The 22522-nt window shown below is 42.0% G+C and overlaps 1 protein-coding gene across 15 annotated transcripts in view; it reads right to left on the bottom strand.

Moving 5' to 3' along the window:
• The window catches only part of MAPK8 (mitogen-activated protein kinase 8), a 113710-nt gene that overhangs the window by 4308 nt on the left and 86880 nt on the right, over positions 1 to 22522 (bottom strand). For 11 of the 15 annotated variants that reach the window (XM_043552199.1, XM_037904173.2, XM_037904177.2 and 8 more), the window contains 4 exons: positions 17875 to 17946; positions 15525 to 15707; positions 10577 to 10701; positions 9330 to 9393 (listed from right to left, as the gene is read on the bottom strand). In XM_043552199.1, coding sequence (XP_043408134.1) covers positions 9330 to 9393; positions 10577 to 10701; positions 15525 to 15707; positions 17875 to 17946 — 444 coding nt within the window. Of the gene's footprint in view, positions 1 to 9329; positions 9394 to 10576; positions 10702 to 15524; positions 15708 to 17874; positions 17947 to 18289; positions 18362 to 22522 lie in introns of all 15 variants that reach the window. The other 4 variants (XM_043552200.1, XM_037904176.2, XM_043552196.1 and 1 more) reach the window with 1 other exon arrangement.

The following is a 22522-nucleotide window of genomic DNA, read 5'->3' as shown; positions in this document are numbered from 1 at the left end:
TTCAAACAACCTAAGTATCGAATGTTACTGGTGCTGGACTGCCTCTCCCTTCCCAGATATCTTTGCCTGAAGGATCCTGGATGATAGCTAACCAAGGCAGTCTCGTCCAATCGTTTTTTCTTAGCAGAGGCCTAGCTATAACTTGTTTGAGAGATGCTGGCAGATAACCCTATCTGAGATGTGTGGACAACCCTTTCCAACAGGAGGATCAGATATTGATCAGCTACAATATCCACAGATCCAGGTCAGATGAGGGTGGGCACACGGACACTGGCTGAGACTCACTAAGGGATAGCGGTATGGCTGTACCATCCCAATCTGAAGGTCACCATAAATATCCAGAAGCCACTCTGGATCAGATCATCCTTTTCTGTGGCGATTAAAAGCCACACACAGGATGAAAAAGATGCCTCTAAAGTCAGCAAGGGGTGCTCTAGGTTGATAAGATGGCCAACCACCCAGAGGAGGTTTTGGCTGGGAAGAAGCACTGGTAGAAGAAAAGGACCAATACCTTAGATGCAAACTGTCAGTGACAGATTAAAAGTGGCAAACTGAAGTGATTTCCGAGTGCAATATGGAGGAAGGAATTGTTTAGCAGCCACTATCAATGGTCAGAGACAACAGACTGGGGTAGCATAGCAACCCACGTGGCTACCCGCACTTGGCACTAGGCCAGGACAGAGGTATCATACTGTGTTTCAAAGCACCCTTGGAGGTTACATCAGTCTCCTTGGGAAGCTCATAACTGCACATCTCTTACCTCAAGAGGGAAATGGAAGAGCCATGGCCCCACTCTCGAGGTGATGGTGATCAAACCAGATTAGCGGAGCATTTGCCTTCCTTTCTAGCTTGGCCCCCATGTTGAAGACTATGTCCAGAGTCTAATGGCAAAGGGCTCCAGACTATCTGCGGAAAGCCTTTGGTTGGCACAAGGGCTATACATTCTTATGCTAGCAGGTCAGAGCTGGCATCTGCATGCACAGTGAAATTCTCCAGGGGTGGACCATGAAGCACCCCTCCTACTTCCTTCTCTTTCTGGCAGTAACGGTTGAACTTTCTCCCAGGTATTTTAAGCACCTAAAACGGTACCAGTCTATTCAATGCATTATATTCGCATATTAAATGTAGCACTTTACACTTTAATGCTTCTCTGGATCCATCTTAATGGATCTTATCACTAATCCTATTAAAAACCTCAAACAACTGAAAATTAACTAGAAATTTTAGATAAACAAGCAAACTCTGCAAGTAGAAAAACATGGTTCCAAGCCTACTTGCCATGGCAGAGGAACAGGTGATGGTTATGGTGTGGGACCTTCTACAACTTTACTTTGACAGCTGGATCTGCAATATGATGCACAGGGTCAAAGGGCTCAAGAGACACAGCACGTGACCCATGTACAAAAGAAAATGCAGGCTGCTCTGAGCTCCTGCTAATTGACTCTGCAAGATATAACTGATAGGGAAGGAACTTTGTGCCTGTTATTCCTCAGCACAAGGCAGGACTACTTTCGCCAAGTCTGTAACCTGAAGCTGTCCAAATCCTGTCATATGCTAGAACACAAGGTCCAACTGGGGAGGGGGCATGGGTTGAGGGCAGGGTATTCTGGTTATTTGTAAAGAGACTTTTCTAAACAAACAACAAACAAAAACATTTACCCCTGCCTGCTCACCAGTGCAGTGAATGACACAAAACCTAAGAGCAAGAAATCTAGGACGCAGCAATGAAAGTCCCTTCTTTGTTCTTTCAAGCTTTTAAAACCACAGAGATTCGGTAATGCATTGAAGGCAACTGTCAACAATAGAGGCTTGGATCGAGGACTTCTTTCTACCAAGTTTGCATTCAGATCTCATCACAAAAGAGTGAGTGGTGTATTTACTGTTACATAACGTATAAATATATACACATACACGTGTACATACACACACACAATCAAGAGGATAAAAGTGTGACATTTGCTATCAGCTGTCTTCTGATTTGGCAATGAATTTTGATAAACTTATGGACGAGATACAGAAAAGTGCAGATCTATAAGAGGTAGCTGCCACTTGCTGCGAGCATATTCTTTAAAATCCAAGAGATACAAGGTCATTGAGAACAATATCGCAAAACCTACCATAATGTTATCGGCTGTATGACTGAAGTCATAAGGTTAGTATCAACTAGGTAGTATACAGAAACAGCAGATGAAAGTACCTCTTTGTTGCATAGGTTCTGTGAACATACAATGGGTTTTGTGCAAAAAAATTCAAGAGTAGAGGCTTTACAGAAGGCTTCATGATCATGCATGCAAGTAGCCCAGAAAGAATGTACAGGCTTTAGTCACTGCTGTGGTGCTACGCCTTAGTATTGCCATAGGTATAGCTATTGACGTCTGTGTGGGTGCAGATGCTTAATTGAAAGAAAACACTGGCCTACATTTACCTTCTGCAAGTAATGCTGTATGTGCGAGAACACGATCTTTGTGACAAACACTGGGCCTTTTGAGGTAAGGGGGCACAGTGGTATATCAAGAGTTATGGGCTTTGCAACTCACAGCAATGCTGCTCCTTTTTTTTGTGTGCTAAATTTGGCTCTATATTTGTCTTGTAGTCGAGGGTGGTTTTCAGATATTACTAAAAGGTTTTAAAACAATTTGTTGTAAAACAGATTTGACCTCTTAATTTCCCATGACAAACAACTCAAAAATAATTAATACACTGTTTTTTTTCCTTCAGCTAACACTGTGACATCTCTATTTTGTGCCACAAAAAGTCATGACTTTCCCCATTTTTTCCCCAGTGATAACTGATTAGTCTCATCTACATGGAACCAAAAATCCACCTTTAATAGCAGAAATGTATATCAAATTGCAGCGTTTACTTTTGCTGAAGAAAAATTCTATTTGAAGAAACAGCTGAGGAAGCTCTGTAAAACTAAAGGTGGCTGAGCCTCTTTCAGACAATGCAAGTGACGATAAGAAGCGATTGAAGCAAGGAGAGATTAAAAACCAAATATGGTGTGACAGGAGAATATATATGAATTTGGTATTAAGAAGCGAGACTGCTATCAGAAGATTAGTCTGGACATAGGCCAATGCTTGTTTCCTTAAAGAGGAAAATGCAAATGAACACACTAATTTTCCCCTCAGGAGAAATGTAAATGAACGTATAAACACCCTATAGAGGAAGTAGGGTTGATATTATGGCTACAGGGGAAAGCCTATTGGTATGCTAAGTTTCCTCCCATCTCTTTTGTGGATCACCTGCATTACTGAAAAAACTTCTCTTAGCAGGGAGGCTTAGTTGACTCCCCCCAACCTACTCTTTGCTCAGGCCTTGGCTACACTTGCACGTTATAACGCAATAAAGCTGCCCAGAGGCTCTAATTCACTCCCTGTCCACACTGGCAAGGCACGTAGAGTGCTCTGACTCCCTGGCTAGAGCGCTGCTGGTCCTCCACCTCCCCGCGAGGGATGAGGTTTGCTGCATAGTGGGTGAGACGCTACAGCGTCAGTGTGAACGAGGAGTTACAGCGCTGATTGCCCTCCAGAAACGTCCCATAATCCCATTAACTGAAGTGGCCTCTCTTGTCTTCGAGTACAGGAGCAGCTGCTTATCAGCTCCGAGAAAAAAACAAACAGCTAATGTTTGCTTTGAGTGAGAGAGAGAGAGGGGCGGGGGAGGGAGGGGGGGTCTGTACTTACAAGACAGCATGCTGACACACTCTGGGCACCCCAAAAACCCACTCTCTCCCCCCACATACACACAACACACTCCACTCCCCCCCCCGCCCATTTGAAAAGCACACTGCAGCCACCTGAACGCTGGGATAGCTGACCGTAATGCACCACTCCAATACCACTGCAAGTGCTGCAAATGTGGCCACACCAATGCGCTATCAGCTGTCAGTGTGGACAGACTGCAACGCTTTCCCTACTGCGCTGTACGAAGGCTGGTTTAAGCCAAAGCGCTCTACATCTGCAAGTGTAGCCAAGCCCTCAATCTGCAAAGCTTATTGTTGACACACCACAAGCTGGACCTGTTCCCCCAGAATCTCAGCATGCTGCCTCTACAAGAAGCAGGGGAGAGTTTAGGTTTCTTGGTGGTAGGGAGGCCTTAGAAGTGGAGAGTGAATACTTTGCCACTCCTTTCCCAAAGCATTTTAGAACGGAGAAGTTTTACCACCATAACAGAAGGTCATGAAGCAGAATACGGATGTGCACCCAAGCCTAGGAAAGTTACTCCTCTCTGACAACAAGTGTTAGCAATGGCTGTAGCTGACTTGCAAGGTCTTGTCTACCTTATGGAATTTTAGGGGGAAAAAATATTCTCACCAGTTTTCCAACTTTGTTTCATCAGCACTGGTGTTAGTCCTCATGTAGACATGTACAAGTCCAGCAATACTCTAGGCAGTGAGAACGGTCGCTTTCTTTTAAATAAAAAGCTACCATGTTAATTAAAACTTGCTCCTTAGAAGGGTTAACTAACACGGCAGTAAACGCGTTGTCCACTAAAAGATTCCCAAGTGCAACTGAATGAAATGTTTACTTACAGTAACTGTGGTTCTTTGAGATGTGACAGACGTGATTCCACTTAGATGTGTGTGCGCCTAGGAGTACTGGTAGAGGGGCGGAGTTCACACCTTGAGGCAATAGTCCCCTCCGCTAGCTACATGAGGCGGTGCTGCCCTGACCACCCCTCAGTTCCTTCACTCCGAACACCTGAAAATGAGACTCCATTGCAGAGGGGACAGAGGGTGGGTCATGGAATACAAGTCTGCATCACATCTTGAAGAACCAAAATTACAGTAAGTAACCATTTCTTCTTCTTCTTCAGGTAGATGCAGCTGTGTATTCCTTTTAAATGACCCAAGAAGTACCACGCCCCAGGAGGAGGGGCTCAAAGTCTACCTAAACAAGGACTGCAGGACCGCTCTACCAAAGCTTGCATTCACCCTGGGCTGGAAGATGCGGTTATGGCATAATGGTTCATGCACATGTAGATCAATGTCCACACAGCAGCACTGCAAATATCCAATATGCAAACATCACTGAGGAATGCTATGGATGTTGCTTGCACCCTCGTAGAATGAGCTCGCTCCTGCTCAGGGGGCGAAGCCATAGCTATTTCATATGCAGGATGTTATCCCTTTGGAGACTGTCTGTGAAGAAACAGCTTGACCTTTCATGTGGTCTGCATATGATACAAACAAACTAGGGGAAGAATGAAACGCTTAATCCTGTCCAGATAAAAAGCTAGACATTGCCTGACATCTAACATATGGAGACACTTCTCCAGAGATGAATGCAGCTTGGGAAAGAACCACCTGGTTCAAATGAAACTGAGAAACCATTGTAGACTAAAACATAGGATGTAGTCATACAGTCACTTCATCTTTGGAGAATTGTATATAAGGAGATTCTGCCGTCAGAGCCTGCAACTCTCAACGCTCTCTTTGCAGATGTTATTGCTACCAGGAATGCAGTTTCCTGACACAAAAGCAGAACTGGAAAAGATGCCAGAAGCTTGAACAGAGGTCCCATTAAGGCCACTAGGACTGAGTTAAGGTCCAACAGAGGGTCCAACTAAGTTAAGGTCCAACTGGTTCTTGGACTGGAGGATGTAGATGAAGGTGTCCTTGTAAGTATCTTGCTACCATGGCACTGGAGAAGACTGATCTTCCCTGAACGGGGGGGATGAAAAGCTGATACTGCTGCCAGATGCACTCAGTGAACTAAATACAAGCCCCGATACTTGAAGGTGCAGCAGGTACTCCAGAATGTCCTGGACAGAGGACTGAGCGCAGGGTGCAAGGTGCAGCCGTGGTTCTGAGTGAGTAAGCTGGGATGGGGAGGAAGCGGTATGGAAGGCTGAATAGAGAGTGTGAGAAGGTCAGAGAAACAGCACTGCTTTGGCCATGCCAGGGCAACGCGAATGACCTTAAGGATGACCTGAGGGATGACTGGGATCGGGGGAAAGGTGTAGAGGAGAGCCAACTGCCAGCTGAGGTGGAAAGCCTGGGACAGGGAGTCTGGACCGAGGCCCCCTCGGGGCCACTTCCTGTTGTCCTGTGGAGCAAACATGTCAATTGTGGGAAACCGCAAGCTGCAAAGGTGACCCAGAGGACACTTGTCTTCAGGGACCACTAGTGACTTAGACACAAATACCTACTGATGATTCTGAACTCCAGGTGAGTGAATGGCTGTCAGGGTAATGACAGGTTTCAGAGTGGCAGTTTTCCTCGGTGCAGAACTGCCACAGCCCAATCATCTGTAGGCAGAGCAACCTGGAGCGTGCTCCCCCTTGTTTGTTCACATAACACATTGCAGCGGTATTGTTGGTGAGCATGTGAGCCTCTGATACAGTCCTGAAAAGTGTGACGTGCATTGTAGATGGCCCAAAGCTCCAGCACACTGATACGGACTGAGGCCTCCTGCACTGACCATAGCCTGTGTGTGTCCCCCAACTCATCTGGGAGGTGTTGGTAACAACTGATCTGGTTGGTGAGGGCCGGACAAAGGGACCACCTTGGCAAACATTCTCTGGATGCTGGTTAGCAATTTGCATCTGTAAGGAAAAGGAGGTGTAAATCTTCCTGCCCAATTGCTTAGAGTCCCTATCCTTGGGTGGCTCTGTTGTTCACTGCAGTTACAACTAGGGAATTTGGTGCTGGCCAGGAGTAAAACCCCTCAGATCCCTGCAAAGGAACAAAATAGCACTTTTCCAAGTGCTTAGCTGCAGGTGGTACCAAAGCCGGCATGCTCCAGAAGGCCTTAGCAGGTTCAAGGAGCGCATCATTGATAGGGAGGGAGACTCTCCCAGAGGCAGATGGCTGCAGGCTATCCACTAATTTGTGGTTGTTCTCTTGCAAGAACTCCACTTGGATACCAAGAGAAGCAGCTACAAGGTTGCGAAAGGTATCGGTATGCCTTAAAATTCTCCAGTATCAAAAGAGGAATGAACCAGGCAGCACAGTATTGTCCAGAGACAAAGAAAAGGCCCTTAACTGGGCTAAAATTGGATCCTGTTCTAGGGGTGACAGATCTGGATGGGACAACTCTGGAGGCTCCAGAGGGAGGAGGAGTGCTGGTGCCTGGGCTGGTGGAAGATCGATGGTCACCACCACAGACGTTGCTGGTGATCTCGCTTTTGAGTGAAACAAAGAATGGGACCTCCGTGACCAAGGAACATCCCACAGATTCCATGGAGGCCACTGGCATGGATAAGAAATTGGTGGCCAGTAGGTGCCAGGCCAGGGGCCACCGTCCCAACCATGAGACGAGCGCCAATCCCAGTACCCGTAACGGTCCATCGAAGGCCCCCAATGCTGCTCAAGCAATGGACAATGGGGGGAGGACGACCCTGACTTGGATGCCAAGGAGCCTCAGGATCACTGGGATGAGGGCAGAGCGAGATCAGAGGCAGCAAGTAACCAGTCTGACTTGTCCATCACCCAGAACTAAGCAGGAGGCAGCGCTGCCACTGGAAGCAGTACCGCTGGTCCTGAGCAAGCTGGTGCCAGAAGTGCTCTCAATCCCAAAGTCAGCAGCGGTGCTGGGGTGTTTGACAGCACCAATTTCAAGGGCAGCGAAAGCTGCCACAGTAACATTTGCAATGTGACTGCAATGGTGCTGAGGAGATTCACTGTACCCAGGTCCCCCGGACCAATCCCAGTACTGGCCCTGCTTCCACAACCGTGAAAGGGGAACATTGGGGTGCCAACTGACCCAAGGGTCCAATGGCTTGAGTCGACAGGGTTATAGATGACACAGCCCTGACAAAGTCCTGGAACAAAGGACAGGTCGGGGCCGAAAAGTAGACGTGCAGCTGACATGGAAACAGTCAGTACTGGCATCTACCTTGTCCGTACCAGATTCAATGGACAGGCAGAGGCCAGAACCCAAGTCAGCAGTACAGGGTTTCTAACCTCCCTACTTGGTACCAGGGAAGGGTTAGAGGTACCCACGCCATCCTGCGCACTGGCACCAACTCTGTGCTAGTTAACGCTTTTCCTGGGGGAGGCGGAAGAGGTTCCCCAAGACCTGGAGCAGTCTCGGTCGGTCTTATCTGACCTTTTCCTCCATGCAGATAACAGGGAATGTCTCCTCCGTTTCTTCAGAGGGTGCCTGCTCCAGAACACAAAACAGCTTCACTCTTGGAACCTGAAGGCGATCTCTGACCTGATAAGGGCTTCGGTTCTGAAGCAGGCCACATGGCTTGTTCAACAGGTGCTGCTTTAGGCAAAGGTCCCGAGCCACTTGAGTCTATTTCTTGAACGATCTGCAGATTGCACAATGCTCTTTAACATGGGCCTCGCTGAGACAGCAAGCACCATGTGTAGGGATTGCTGGTGGGGATCACACTCCCACATGAAGGACAACATTTAGCCCCCGTAAGAGCATCACTGAAGAAACTAAACTAATAAAATTAACACTAAGCTAACGCTAAGGGTACTACTTCACAGTATATATAATAAGAAAAAACGAAACTAGCTGAAGGTGGAAGGTTAAGACCACACAGAGCCCTGACTCCAGCCACAGATGGTAAGAAGGAACTGAGGGAGAGTTGGGGCGGCGCTGCCTCATGTAACCAGGTGAAGGGCTATGGCCACGAAGTGTGAATACTTCCCTTCTCCGGGTACTGGTAGGCAAATTTCTTCGGCTTTGGTGCGCTGTGTGCGCACACACCTAAGTGGAATACTCAGCCGCATCTACTCGAAGAAGGTGTGGTTTCCCTAGTTCAGATATGGACCATGTGTAACCAGACCATTTCAGGGAGCATAATTAAGGAATAAAACCATTCCCAAAGCCATGGTTCAATCCTTCAATCACACTTCCAGAAACAGTGCTGAACATGATCTTGTCCTCAGCTACACTTGCAGTTAAAGCACACTCAGTGCCAGGTCAGCTTCACTCACAGCTGACATCATTATCAGCAATAAGTAATTTTCCTAGGTTAGACAAGTGCCAAGGGTGAAAGCATGTTCTTTATCTCCTGGACCAGGGCAATCTTTACTGGCCAGAGACCCAACCATCTTGCCTGATGTCTGTATGAACCTGATCTATGCCATGGAAGAGAACTACTGTACCATAACTGTGCCTTTAAGAAGGCTCAGGAACTAAACTTAATTAGAATTGGAACCATGCTATGTGCAAGTCACTTAACATATGAATTCAGAAGAGGTACAATAATGTAACCTTACCATATACTTAAATATTATGCAGGTTTCTGAGCTGTGAAGGACACAAGCTGCTAGTCATTCCAACTTCTTAACAGAACTCCGGTAACACAATAATCCTTGTATTGGATGTCAAGCCCCAAAGACAAATTTAAAACATTGTTCTTACCTTTCCATTCTTCTATTGTGTGCTCTCTTTCATCTAACTGCTTGTCTGGTATCTTTGGTGGAGGCTGCAAACAGAATTGATGCATGATAAAGAACTCAAACAACTACAGTGAAATGAAAGGGAAAATGCACATCACCTAACTGGAAGGCTGTTGTATAAAGAATAGCTTTCAGAATCCCAACCCAATCTTTTAAACATACAGTATCATGTCTGACCAAAACTGTTAGAAACATAGTGGTTGAGAGTTCAATCCCTCAAGGGGCCATTTAGGGATCTTTGGCAAAAAAAATTGGGGATTGGTCCTGCTTTGAGCAGGGGGTTGGAGTAGATGACCTCCTGAGGTCCCTTCCAACCCTGATATTCAATGATAGTCATCTCATGTCTGGCCACTTTTCTATACTTCATGTGATGTTTCAGACGCCTAGTATAATAGTTTTCCTCACATTGTTAGAGTTATGTTTGACAAAGGTGGCTAAATGGAGACGTATCTAGGTACAGCATCTTCCATGCCTGACTGCCCTTTTGCCTTTTTGGGACATTTACTGTAAATATTCCGTAGAATTCTAGTTGCACCATTTACATGAAATCCTGTTTAGGATGCTGAAGTGTCTTCTTCAGTTCTTACTAGGTCATAGCCAACTACCCCTTCTGTTCAGACACTTATTTTTCATTTTATTTCAATAAACTAGAAGTTAATTGTTTAAAAAGTGATATATTTTTATGTTTCAACTAAATCACATTCACCAGTGGTGATATTTGACAGCACATGCTCTTACACTGGAGTTTTGCCTCTGGCTCCTATTTTGTTACTTAGTGTTGAGATACTACCAAATTGCCCTAACTAGTAAAAATACCTTCTTCCTCTTTTCTTACCCAGGAGTCAATGGCTCATATTCCTGGTAAATGGAACACGTATGCATAGGAATGACTGAGGCAAATATTGGTTTAATAAATCCAGGGCCTGATTTTCAGGAGATTTTTAAGTGTGATATTTGCATGTCTTATTTGTAGGTACAATCATCATGATTATGCATAGAAATACAGGTGAATCACAACTGCCTGAAATTTTGGCCCCTAGAGAGAAAATTCTAACAAACACATCTACCAATTTCAGCTATAATTCTGACAGCTGCAGGTCAGAAATGTAGTGCATTATTATGGCAAGCAACTATACCAATCACCACATTCCAAGTTTGCTTTCTTCCGTAGAGTATCCCATTATCAAGAGACCAAAGCCAAGAACTTACTGCTTCTGCTTCAGATGGATCATACCAGACATTGATGTATGGGTGCTGCAGAGCCTCATCCACAGAGATTCTTTTAGAAGCATCTATAACCAGCATTTTTGATAACAAGTCCCTTGCTTGACTGGCTGCAAGAGTGAAATTTTCTATTTAGATTTATGCTGAATCCACATTAGACAATGTTTTAAATCTTATGAACAGACACACTTAAAAGGCTTAGCAGAGAGCAGACAAATTACAGTTTTAAGGTCTGCACAGAATTCAGGATTTAGCAAAGCTGGTACTACATTAAAAAGCAAAGTCAAAATATTGAGTAAAACTGATAAGAGAGTTTTGAATTTATGTCACATGTAACAAGAACAAAATCTCACATGGAAGACTAATCAGTACCTGGTCATTGTCCTCCTTCATGCAAAGGAGGCAACATGACAACTGGACATGTTTTCACATCTGATAAGTTTTATTGATACATATATCGCCAGTGACTAGATGGATTTATTGAAATTGCAATTTCTGGGGGGAAAAAATCAGAAGCTGGACAGCTACCAGAGGACTAAAAAAATGTCCATGTGATAGAGAACATCAAACAAAGTAAAAAAGAGAAACCTGGTAACTAGTATCTGATAAGTAACTATTCCTTAATATGAAGGATTGCCTCCTGCCCCTCCCCCCAAATAAATCTGTCATCACATACAGGATGAGTGAATTCAGAGCAACTAAACTCTAGATTGGATTCAAATTGGCTTGTATATAAGCCTTGTGACATGGAGTGAAAATTGGACTAAGTATGAAAAAAGGTTGATAGATTCATAGACTTTAAGGTCAGAAGGGACCATCATGATCATCTAGTTGACCTTGTCAAGGATGAATCCCCACTCTGGCACTTCAAGTGCAGAAGGTGGGGGCCTGCAAGGATTCTAAAAATTAATATGTGCCACTCCAGGCTTGGTAAATGCTACCACCACCCAAATGCAAAAAACCCCCTTGGACCCAGGAAGGAACACTTGGGAATTCCTCCCTGTGGGGTACCCTCAAGCCCTTTCACCCCCCCACCCCTTTGGGGAAGAGCTGAGAAAGAAACAAAGGAAATTAGCTGTGCTACCGGCTGATCAAACAACATACACAAACCTCTTAGGACACCAAAAATCAAATCCTGTTCTTAAAAAAAAAGGTAAATTTTATTAAAAACAAAAAGGAAGAAAATACATCTGGAACTTAGGCTTTTGCTAGATTTTAAAAGAGCAATTCCAAAATTAAGCACCCAAAACAGCTTTCTTGGGCGTTCAGCTTAAAGGTTACAAGCAAACAAAAGCATCTGGGGTTAGCACAGGGAAGTCCACAAGCCTTAAAAAATAAACAGAAATAAACCTAATTGCGTCTTTCTAAACATTCCTAATTTATTTACATATTTGGGGGGTTTCAAATAAGTAATTCTAGGAAAAATCTAATGATTTCTCATCTCTGGCTTAAAGCTGCTTATAGCGTAGTCATAGCCCTGACTTTGCTCTGTTCCCCCCCTCTCCGGAGAACAACCACAGACATAAAGGGAAAGCTTCCTTCCCATTAGCTCTTTTGGTCAGGTGCCCCTTTTCTTTACCTAGGGGACTTTTTTTAACCCTTTGCGGGTAAAGCAAGCAAAGAACAGCTACCAAGAGGGATTTTACAGCTAAGTGGCTGGCTGGGTGTCCATAAAAGGGAGCTTCCCATGCCGCCGCCCCCTCCCCCATTTATCACAGACCTACACATTGCAGCCGCATAATCTCTCCTACCCACCCCTGCAATAGGCCCATAATCTCTGGCTGTGTTACTGTAATCCTCACATCATGACTTAAAGGCTTCTAATTCATATCAGCAAATGACCCATGTCCCACGCTGCAGAGAAATGTGAACCTCCCCCACCCCGCCCCCAATGTCTCTGCCAATCTGACCTGGGGGGGAAATTCCTTCCTGACCCCAAATATGGCAAACAGTTAGACCCTAAGCAAGTGGGTGAGATCGACCAGTGTACTGAGGAACCATACGGTCAAATTATCAGTGTTGGGTACAATGTTATTTAACGTCTTTATTGATCACCTGGAGAAGGTGGTGAAAAAGCAGACTAATTGGGAGGTGAGGCAGAGCAAACTCCAACCAGGTCAGAGAAACAAACCTCGAGGAGCTAAACAAATGGACAGGAAATAAAATGTGACTGAACAAGGGGAAGTGTGTAGGGCTAGTACAGCTAGGAAAAAATATCCCTATCCTTTTAACAAGCTGGATATACTAGGAAAGCAATTGGGCGGGAGCTTGCAGCGTAATATTGTGGCAAACACCTAAAAAGGCCAATGACATGTGGGATGCAACACACAGAGCCATCATAAAATGAACCTGGGATGCAAGTCACCCACTACGCTGTACCCCTCCTGCAAAACCACAACCATAGGGGAAGGCTGTATTTAGGCATCTCAGTGCTGGAAAGAAACAGAATGGGTGAGAATTCACAGAGTTGCTAAAAAAAAAAAAGCGACTAAGGGGGATGAAGAGGGTAACTGAGCTTAGTTGTGCTGGTTCACGACATTAAAAGGAAGGGAATCTGAAAACCAGTTTACAAGAGTTTGACGTGTGTAAACACTGAAGAGGGAAAGAATCATTTAGGGCTGTCCACAGAGGTAGAACTACGAGTAAAAAGGTGAAAAATGTCTAGACAACAGGGGGAAATATTTCTGACTGACTCTGGAAGTGAACCATAGAACAGTCTCTCAAAATAATGGGTGGTATCCATATCACTTGAGTTACCCAGAACTCAACAGGATAAAGTAATGTAGGAGAAAGTCTCGTAGTAGCTAGGAAGTGTTAGGGTTAGGAGAGGGACACGTTAGATTATAACTTTTCAATATATAGTGCCTAGGATTCATAGATTTTAAGGCAAGAAGGGACCATTATGATCTTCTAGTCTGACCTCCTGTAGACCACAGGCCAGAGAACTTCCCCTAAATAATTCCTAGAGCAGATCTTTTAGAAAAACATCCAATCTTGATATAAAAATGGTCAGTGAGGGAGAATCCACCACTGTCCTTGGTAATTGTTCAATGGTTAATTACTCTCCTAATTAAAAATGTACTCTATTTAGGCAAGGATATTTAGAGAAAGTAAATATAAGTAAAATCTTGTAGACAGCAGAGCTAGTCATATTAGGGAAGCCATACTAAAATTCAGTTAATTCAGTATAAAAGCCTCTATCACTGCAAGTGTTTATACAATGTGGAGCTTCCAGTATTTCAAAATTACCTCACTGCATAAATAAACGGTACAAGAAACCATTCTCCATGTGTAAACCCAGAGGCAAAGAGGAGATTTCTGAGCATTTCAGTGTTTCCTTTCTTCTTCCCAGGAATCCTCTTACCCCTAAGTGGGCTATGGTCATAGTGCTGGTCAGTCCCTTCCTTGGCTGATAGTGGAAATGAAAAATCCCCATTTGAGATACAACCTAGGCTATCCTGAGGACAGGCAGGGGCTATAACAGTGAGCACCTTCCATCCTCCTTTGAGCCTCAGGTGACTTTTTCCAAAGCTCTGTAAGACCCGGCAATAACAGACCATATTGCTTCAAAGCACTACCAGGTTAATCATCTTTTGCTAGAGTACAAAATGCGATGAGCCCATGCTAGTCTACGGTGCTAAGTAGCAGCTAACTTCTAGCACCAAGAAATTCTTATTTCCAGAACGAAGGGAACCCAGAGCCAAAGGCATGGTTAGACAGGATACAAAAAAGGAACGTACATTACATTTACATGTTATCATGTATGTTACTTTATCTCTACAGAGAAAAGAATTCTGGCTACATAGCTTACAACAATTGCCTTCTTTTTTGCCGTTTCCCTCCACCCCACATTTCCTCCCTCAGACACACCCCTCTCTAAGCAGTTTTAATGTCAGCTATAAAGGAAAATATCTGTTTCTGGATAACAAAGAAGCTACTACAAGAATATGTAGCAGTAGCTCAGGAGAAAACAAGAAAAAGGAGATAGAAGTAATCGCTTGGTAACAACATTTCGAAGTTTAACTCTTTAAAAGATTCATCTGATAATGGACAAAATTTAAGCTTTCATTCACAAGGTGTCATAAATATAAAGGAAGGATAACCACCTTTCTGTCCACAGTGCTAAAAAATCCCTCCTGACCAGAGGCAAAACCCTTTCACCTGTAAAGGGTTAAGAAGCTACGACAACCTCGCTGGCATCTGACCAAAATGACCAATGAGGAGACAAGATACTTTCAAAGCTGGAGTGTGGGGTGGGGAAACAAAGGGTCTGTCTGTCTGCGTGATGCTTTTGCCGGAAACAGATCAGGAATGCAGCTCAGAACTCCTGTAAAAAGTTAGTAAGTAATCTAGCTAGAAATGCATTAGATTTTCTTTTGTTTAATGGCTGGTAAAATAGCTGTGTTGAATGGAATGTATATTCCTGTTTTTGTGTCTTTTTGTAACTTAAGGTTTTGCCTAGAGGGATTCTCTATGTTTTGAATCTGATTACCATGTAAGGTATTTATCATCCTGATTTTTACAGAGGTGATTCTTTTACTTTTTCTTTAATTAAAAGTCTTCTTTTAAGAACCTGATTGATTTTTCATTGTTCTTAAGATCCAAGGGTTTGGGTCTGTGTTCACCTGTACAAATTGGTGAGGATTTTTATCAAGCCTTCCCCACGAAAGGGGGTGAGGGTTTGGGGGGGATGACGTCTCCAAGTGGGCTCTTTCCCTGTCCATTGTTTAACACGCTTGGTGGTGGCAGCATAGGGTTCAAGAACAAGGCAAAGTTTGTACCTTGGGAAAGTTTTTACCTAACCTGGTAAGAATAAGCTTAGGGGGTCTTTCATGCAGGTCCCCACATCTGTACCCTAGAGTTCAGAGTGGGGAAGGAACCTTGACACGAGGCTACTACAATATGAAAAATGATACAACATACATGATCTTACCTTTAAGTTTGTTGTGCTCAGAATCAGCTGGGAAAAGTACATCTGGGAAGAGTTTCTCAAAACTATATCCAGCATATTTAGGTCTGTTCTCCACATAAGTCCGCACTGTTGGCTGCAATTTCTTCATGAATTCAGGGCATGGTGTTCCTAGCTGCTCAATAACTTTATTCCACTGATCAATATCTAAGGTCAAGCAGCTAAGAAAAACATAGCATGGCTAACATCCAGCATAAAGGCCATGTTAAAACAGTACAAAATATCTAACAGAGATGAAGGTAGCAGGCCGAAATAAATAAAAAGGACACTATCAGCTTGTTCAAGAGAACAGTGATGATGAATAATTGTAAGCTTGGCTGAAGAGCAGTGCAGCTAATATTGATTTTACCCATAAAATATCCAGACCTGCCAAAGGATACACTTGTAGAAAGTACAGGGAGTTAAAAACCCACTGAGCTAAAGCAAATCTCAAATATAAGTTTAACAGAAACCTATCACGTTTACTATTTGTATAATTGTCCAGAGAGCAGACATAGTTGAATTCTGTTCGATTCAACTCCCAAATATGCTAAGCATCATTAAGGCATTAGAGGGAAAAGCCACCCATTGGTGTTTTATCTATATACTCGATAGCCTGACTCAAGCTCTGGCTGTGCAATACATGAAGTGTGTACTAATTAGGAGAGAGGTCACATTTGGGCAACGTAGATGTGCACAACAGGGTTGAAATCCTGGCCCCACTGAAGTCAGTGGGAACTCTGCCTGTGCTCCTACCTGCTTAAGTGCTAGATACTACAGTCATGAGCACATTATAAAATGCCTATGGAATATAGATGTATCTAACAAAGCCCCATAAATATATTGCAGTTCTCATTTAAAATGTCATAAGTGCAAGAAAGTTCTAATTCCCACAATAAGGCATAAAATGAAAGCCAAGTGTTCAAACTTGAATGAACAAAGATCAGTGCATAAATAAGAGGGGCCTAATTTAGCTCCCTCTAAAGCTAAACAAAAACTGGGACTGTTCAGCAGATGTGAAAAAAAAAAAAAAAAAGCTATTTTTATTAAGACACCTTAACCTTGGGCATGCATATTTCAAAATTTGGGCCCTCGAGTCTTAACATAACAGAAAGTGTCTCCAATTCAATAAGGTACTTGTGTTGAAGTATGCAACAAAACCCATAGAAGTGAATAAGATTACTCATGTGCGTGAAGTTAGATATATTTAAGATGTATTTAAGAAATTAGGCTGAATCAGGGCCAGTGTCTCAAATAAATAACTGCAGCCCCGACAGTTGGATAATGCAGAGCAAGACCGATAATTCTGTTCCTATCTGGAAATATTGGAAATAAAAATGTAAGCGTTTGGGGTTTTTCCAGTAGCTTTACCTTTAAAACCAACAAATCTGGAATTTAATGCTTGGTTTAACCAATGAAATTAGTCAAAAGGGTTTGGGGGAGGAAGTGAACAGAACTCTGCACAAACAAAACTTCTGACTCTTTGTAATGTTTACTGGTGATGCAGATTCTTTCAGTCCAGTTTCCATCTAACAAATCCTCTGCTGGAAGTATCTTTAATATGGCAATACCCAGAGAGAGAGACTACAACTCATTCACTGAATGGAAACACAGGCCTGGTAGGTATTTCTAAAAGATGCTTTGAAGATTCACTTTTACTATATTTTATATTATATATATAGATTTATCTATCAATATATTCAGCTATCTAAGATCATCATCTCTGGAGCTTTCCTTTAAAGTAGCATACAAAGCGTAACCTGAGACAACGTGACACAAGCCGGACTGGTTAGGAATTTTTTAAATGTCCACTTACAAACACAAAAAGCAACACTGCTGAAGTATTTAGACAGTAGTTGAGATTAGTAGAATAGTAGATCACTCCACAAAATGTTCAGTTAAAAAGGAAAATCAAAACATATAACAGGTAAAGCACTGTACAACAAAAGAAGTCCAACTTAATTATCGCAACACCCAGAAGCAATGGATAGGCACTATATAAAAATCTAAAGTGAAAATAAAAGGGTAAAAACCTCAGTGTGTCCAAGTGGATAGCTTCTCGTCTCTCTAAAGTTAGTCTGCATGAATTGCTAAATGCAGCACTGCAAGCTACAGTTATTTACTTTGCTTTTTTTAAAATGATATTCCCATAAACAACTTTGTGACAATCAAAACTAAAAATCATGAACTCACAAATGGTATTTTGAAACAGTAATTTAAACAACGTCGTAGCAGTCAGCAGTGGAGCAGACAAAGACTACTCTGATATGGACCTGAAATGCTGCTGTATGTTTGGACCTTTCAAAACTACATCCTAGGCCAAAGGTAAGGATACGATCTGTACCAGGAAATAAAACACCACCTTTGATCATTTCTCCCATGATGCACCCAACTGACCAAATGTCAACTGAAAACAAAATGCAATGACATTAACATAAAAAGGTAGTTATTAAAATAAAATAAAATTAAAAAATAATCCACACATACGTGAAGTAATTATAAAAAAGCAGTGTACAATGGAAATGAGTGAAGATGAATGTGTGCTAACTACGGTACCAGCAGAGACTATGTCCTACTGCTAGATGCAGCCTGAGTATAACTGAAGTTCTTACCTCAACAATTTTTGAAATGTATCACAAAAAAATTCATGTCCATTTAAGAAAAAAATTGACCCATATGCATTTTCATGAGAGAACATTAGAACATTAATCACCTAACTAATTCAACCTGCTGCAGAAGCACAAGGATACAGTCCCTTCCTGGAAAGAGGATTTTGTGGCAAACCATTTCGCCCATAATGCACCCCACAGACCATAAATCCACTATGTTTGTAGCACAAAAAGAAGGAAAAGCAAAGCAAACGGTCATTTAAAATTAAAGAAGCATAACATGACTGCATCCTATCAACTGCAGACAGCACAGGAAGGAAAGAAAGAAATCATCGTGGTATTAAGCAATGAAACTATTTTAAAACACAGTATCTTTAAGGATGATCTTTTCATCTGGCTCATAAAGAAAAGTCAGAAGAATAGCCTTTTGCTTAAAACACTGTCTAAAGATAAAGTGAGAGAGATGTACACATATCAGACAGTTTAAAGCCCATCTTGAAGTTCTGGGGTTTGAAATAACATGTAATTATTTCCACAAATAGATTTGCTTGGAATAGCAAAGACAAGTATATTTGTTTACATGTTTCATGGTGCTTGCAAGAGTCAGTCATTTTAAAGCTAGCAAACCAAATTGTTGTCTGAAAGAAGAAAGCGTGTTTCAGTAGTGCATACTTTTAGAGCAGAATTTATGGGTTACTGGCTAAATTTGATTAAGTAGGAACAGAAGAAACTTTTGCCAAGTATTTCCTGAAAAGTGCTTTACTGTGCAATTCTCTCTCCCTTTAAACAAAAAGGGAATACAAGCAGTAAAAGATCATTTAGCATTTTAGAGGATCAGTTAACAAGATTAGTATGTTCCTGGAAGTAGTTAGACTAGAAATAATTGATTTAAAAATACTTCTCCAGCAACATCGGAACATAATGTTGTCTGATATAAAAGAAACAAACACTCATAATAATACGAGTTTGTATATAAAAAGTTCTTAGACTTTCTGCCCTACCTCTCACTTTCTCTCAAAAAATCTCAACAACCGTGGAAGACATCCTCACTGAAGTACAAGTTTACTTTTTACAGGTATGCCAATTTTCTTTGCTACTGTTGCTGATTTTTATGCAAGAATTTTCTTGAAATCAGAGTGGTGAATTTTTATTATTACTATTAGCTCCTTGTCAGACACTAGCTTAGAATTTCACTGAAGTAGAAAACAATGGGTTTTAGGTGAGAACACTTGCATAATAAAAGCATGTGCAATAGTACTGAGTTAAACAAACTACAAACAGAGCAACTTTACACTCAAAATATTCCCTTTCCCCATGTTTAAGAGTTCCTCTAAAATAGTACCTAAATCCATCTCCTGATTACAATCACAACTCTACAGATTAGATGTTAAAATTAAGGGCCTGGTTCATTTTTAAAAAGTTTGTTCCTTTTAAAATCCCAGATCATAATTACATGAGTTGTGGCATATAAATCGCCACTACATTTGAAGATTGGTATTAATATTGTCTTATAAACTGTTTTCAGGTATTTAAGACCAATGCATTTTTGGCACAAAACTAAAAAAAAAAAAAAAAAAAAAAAAAAAAGCTAAAATTTTGTTCTTGACAGTTTAATGAAGATTGTAAATGGTCGTTTCACCTGCAAAGCAACCCTCTGCTCTCATGAAGAGAAATGCACCCGAAACCTCCTGGAGATAGCCTGGGCCCAAAATGATAAAAGTGAATTGTGTGGAGAGTGAGGGAAGAGCAACAGTATATGAACGTCAAGGATTTCTCTTCATGCATCGAAAGCCAGGGATTTTAACAGGCTCAAATGAGTTAAATGAGTTAATGTTAAAAACAACTTCTTTGCTCACCCTTCAAAATTTCCAGAAGTTTGCTCTGAAGAACACTGTCAATTACAAAGGTTTCTTTTCAAAGATTTTGTGAAGCTAAAATTTAACCAAGCCTTAAGAGATGGTCTCAGGAAGTTTGGAATAAAAGATCTCAGGTCAAAGATGATCTTGATTAAACATTTTCATATCACTTTTCCTGTTCCTCTAATTGTGATAAAGTGTCTGTTGTCTAAAATCCCTACAGGAGAAGCACTCACCCCTAATTAAAATCCCAAAGGGGGGGGGGGGGGGAAATGTTAAAGTGGAAATAAAGTTGACATTACATATTGGTAATAAAAGGTAAAAATTTTACAGGAATGTTTGAATTTCCTGGATTTATAATACTTAGTTTCAGATAATCCCTGTAATGTTTGTTATCCTTAAGTTCCTGGCACACACGCTGAACCGTAACTCCATTTTAACAGTTTTTGGTCTGGAGCTTTTCTAATTTGTTTTTTAAAAATTAAGATTTCATACAAAAACACTAAACAAGAAACCCAAAGGGAATGCTACCATGTGATATTTCTATTAAAGATACATACTATCAACCTTAAATCTTTTACAGCTCTTTTTGATCAGCCAATGTGCAATGGTAAATCTGGTCCTTAATTTACCGAGTCCGTATTTCCAACATAAGTCTGTATTTCCACTTTTTAACTGGTGTGTTCTGACTCCTTTGGTGCACCGGGGAATCTGCCATTGAAATTTTAAAGTGTACTAATTCTTGTATAAGACGTCTGTACTCACCAATACATTTGCTCCATTCCAGAGTATGTTAGAAGGTAATTCCTGTCAATAGGCTGCTAATACTATTAGCCCCCCAAAAGACAACCCTTATTTATTTATTTATTTATTTAAAAAGGAAATCTGCTGCCAGATTGGGACTTACATAATTGTCTCATACCTAATTGTACAACAGGCCAAAACAACACAAAGGATGAGATGCTGCTTTTAAAGAATGCTTCTTTCTCACAGAAAAGTTCTGTTTGTTTTTTAAAAAGGTTTGCTTGTCCCTTTTCTTCTCTAATTAGCCACTTTAAAGCCCCAGAAAAAAAGAAATAAGTGCCTGAGCTAGCCTGATCAGCTAGGTAAATTCAGAGCAAAAAAACCCTTCATCCCTTGCTTGCCTCACTCAGCATTGGGTTTCTAAATAATAACAGTGCATAGCTCTTACCTAGCCCTTTATACAGCATTTTGGAGGAACATACACACTAATACAAGCTAACAGTCTTAGGAGGAAAACATAGCCCCAGCCTCACAAAAAACTATTCACTCACCCACCTGGAGTAACTTTTTCATCACTGTCTTAGGTTATGTCTACACTACCACTTATGTTTGCATAACTTATGCCACTCAGGGGTGTGAATAAACCCCCCCCCCCGAACAATGTAGTTACACGAACATAAGTGTCAATGTAGACAGCGCTATGTCACCAACGTAGCTACTGCCACTCGCAAGGACAGAAGTAGTTAAGCCAACAAGAGAGCTCTCTCCCATTGGCTTAGAGCAGCTACAAGAGAAAGCCTCCAGTGGCACAGCTGCATCGGTGCAGTTGTGCTGCTGTAAGCTCTCTAGTGTAGCAGTAGCCTTCATAAGTGCAGCTGACTAGTTTTTGTTCCTAGGCTTATAAATTTAAAGCAATCCGGGGAAATCAAGAGATGAACTGATTTACCCAACACCACACAGTAGCCTTAACGAGCCTAGAGTAAGTTTTCAGAAAGTTTCCCCATCATGCTCAAAAAAGGTTTAGCTCCACTGATGGCAGCAACATTAGGAGCCCTAAAACAGATAAGCGGATGACTGCTGACAGCACATTGAGCACCATGTCATTTAACCATGCTCAGAGTTGGTCTAATCAATAAGGCCTGCAGCTGCTGATGACCCTTATAAATTAGTGAACTGGAATTTTTTCTTGCTCTTCTGCAATAGTATAGAACAGCAAATCTTCCAAGCTAGACAAGAGACCTTGCTTCATCTTATTTTTAATAAATTATTTTTATAAATTAGGCCTCCCCATGGCGCCAACATCAGTGGACCTGAACTAGTGACAGCGAAGAAGAGAAATTGTTGCCCAAGGGTAAACAAGGCTGCTGAGCCAGTGGCAGAACTGGGAACAGAATGCTGGTATTTCAGGAATGACAGCCAGGGTGTTACACATTCCAGACAGTACCTGAATGCGTAACTTCCCTCAAACAAATGTTGTCTGGCACCCCTGTTACTTTCTTTTACTACTACTAATATAAAGAAAAGGAGTACCTGTGGCACCTTAGAGACTAACAAATTTACTTGAGCATAAGCTTTCCTGAGCTACAGCTCACTTCATCGGATGCATCCAATGAAGTGAGCTGTAGCTCACGAAAGCTTATGCTCAAATAAATCTGTTAGTCTCTAAAGTGCCACAAGTACTCCTTTTCTTTTTGCGGATACAGACTAACACGGCTGCTACTCTGAAACCTACTAATCATATAGTTACAGATGAAGGGCCAGAGGAAGAATATCA

Source organism: Chelonia mydas, chromosome 7, assembly GCF_015237465.2.
Source record: "Chelonia mydas isolate rCheMyd1 chromosome 7, rCheMyd1.pri.v2, whole genome shotgun sequence".
Taxonomy (NCBI): domain Eukaryota; kingdom Metazoa; phylum Chordata; order Testudines; family Cheloniidae; genus Chelonia; species Chelonia mydas.
Note: the sequence above shows the minus strand (reverse complement) of the source record. Positions and strands in the feature narration are given on the sequence as shown.